The following is a 1,734-nucleotide window of genomic DNA, read 5'->3' as shown; positions in this document are numbered from 1 at the left end:
TAGCCCAAAGCTAATCCTCCTGACCTCCCATGTGCATCAAGTCCAATAAAAATCCAACTAGGAAGCATGTTTTGGAGGGATTATGAGATGTCTAATACAGATCCCAGGGTTTCTTGTAGGAAAATAATATCAAGCGGAACAATTTTTAATAGATGATGAAGAGCTAGTTTTTTATCGGGCCTAGCCAGCCCTCTACAATTGTAAGAGAAAATCTTCATGGGGGGGGGCAGGCTGGGATTCTCTGGTTCTAAGCATCCCTGGGATGGTAGATTGTACCCCCAAAGCAATCTCATCTTCAGCAGTGCCTTGGGTTTTAGAAAGATTGGAAGGTCGGCCCCTGTGGAGTTTAGGGGGAGGGGGAGAGTGGAGAATCTCAAGCCCAACATGGTCCTGGGCTTGTCTCTTCATTTTCGAGTGAGTCAAGTATCTCCCAGGTGGGGGGGCCTGGAGGGAAGGGGTGGAGGTAGGGAGGTGAGAGGGAGAAGTCGAGGAGGGTGCAGGTGAGAAAATGGGGTTGGATGAAATCAGGCAGGTGAGCGGAGCGATGAAGGGGGGGTCAGAATCCAAACCCAGACCCAGATGATCAGAAGATGGGTTCATGACATGTAGTTCAGAAAAAGAGCTAGATAAAATGCAATCAATATGAGATGAGCAGCAAGAGGAAACAGGGATGGAGGGAGGAATCATACCCGATGAGGGCAAGCCCTCGGATGGCGACTGAGGTCGAGAAGGAGGCGGTGGCTAAGAACGGTTGGGAGGCCGCCCTCGCTTCTTCGGCTGTGGAGGAGCCACTGTCTCTTCTACTAGGTTCTTCTGCTAGCCGGTCGGTATCTCAAATGCAGCCAGGTCCTGTGGAGCCGTATGAGCCTACCTCCTAGGATGAGTGTCCTGATGAGTATGCAGCTGGGTCGCATTTTCCGGAGCCGAGGCCTGATTTTTCTTTTTGCCCAGCAGGGGGCAGTCTTTATAGAGATGCCCTACCTTATGGCACCTCCGGCATCGAAATGGTACTCCCTCATAGTCCAATAGTTGTCTTCTGGTATTGTTTCTCCAACGGATGTCTACGTACTTGAGCAAACCCTCTGAGAGATCCAGATGAACCAATATCCTGGCATGAGCCAATTTCCCCGTAGTCTGATATGAATCATCAAAAGTGAGGTAAACACCGAGGGCATTCCCAATGCGCTTGAAGACATCTTCCGTCCAAAAATGCAGGGGTAGTCCGAGCAGTCGAACCCATATAGGCCCTGCATCGACCCTCTCCCACTCCGGGTCAAATAGGGGAGTCCATCTTCTGAGAAGAACAGGAGCTAGGTCAAGATGCCAGACTGTGGAGAGCACCGAGTTGGTATGCTCTAGATAGCTGAAATGCAATGCAAACCATCCTTTGACTAGTGTTTGTACCTTCAGGATATCCTTCAGGTTTTCACCCCAGACCTGTGAGACCCATTGTTGTAATTTCGCCACACTGTAGTGTCTGCCGCAAACTCGACCGACTAGCACCTTCTCGGCAATGTCCATAGCGTCCAGTAATTTAATGTCCTCAGCAAAATTGAGGGGCACCGCATTGACTAGAGCTTTAGACCCCTTTTCTTTCTTGAAACCCCAAAACCCCCAGCAACAGATGCTTCCTGAGTCGAGGAGGGTTGAGAAAGTCCTGGTGGAGGAGAAACCCTAGGGTTTTCAGTCACCTCCTTCGGAATAGAAGCAAACATGCCAGAAATTGGTCCAATG

General features: G+C 50.1%; 1 protein-coding gene across 1 annotated transcript; it reads right to left on the bottom strand.

The window, feature by feature from the left end:
- Positions 1-874: 874 nt before the first annotated feature.
- Positions 875-1,521, bottom strand: LOC149154638 (uncharacterized). Its single transcript, XM_089444182.1, has 2 exons — positions 1,070-1,521; positions 875-962 (listed from the first exon to the last, which is right to left on the bottom strand). Exons 1-2 carry the CDS (start codon positions 1,519-1,521, stop codon positions 875-877), a joined length of 540 nt encoding a protein of 179 aa, XP_089300308.1.
- Positions 1,522-1,734: the final 213 nt, after the last annotated feature.

Source organism: Pinus tabuliformis, chromosome 9, assembly GCF_031772625.1.
Source record: "Pinus tabuliformis cultivar Carrire ecotype Pingquan chromosome 9, CPIR1, whole genome shotgun sequence".
Lineage (NCBI taxonomy): Eukaryota > Viridiplantae > Streptophyta > Pinopsida > Pinales > Pinaceae > Pinus > Pinus tabuliformis.
This window is presented reverse-complemented; position numbering and strand designations above follow the sequence as displayed.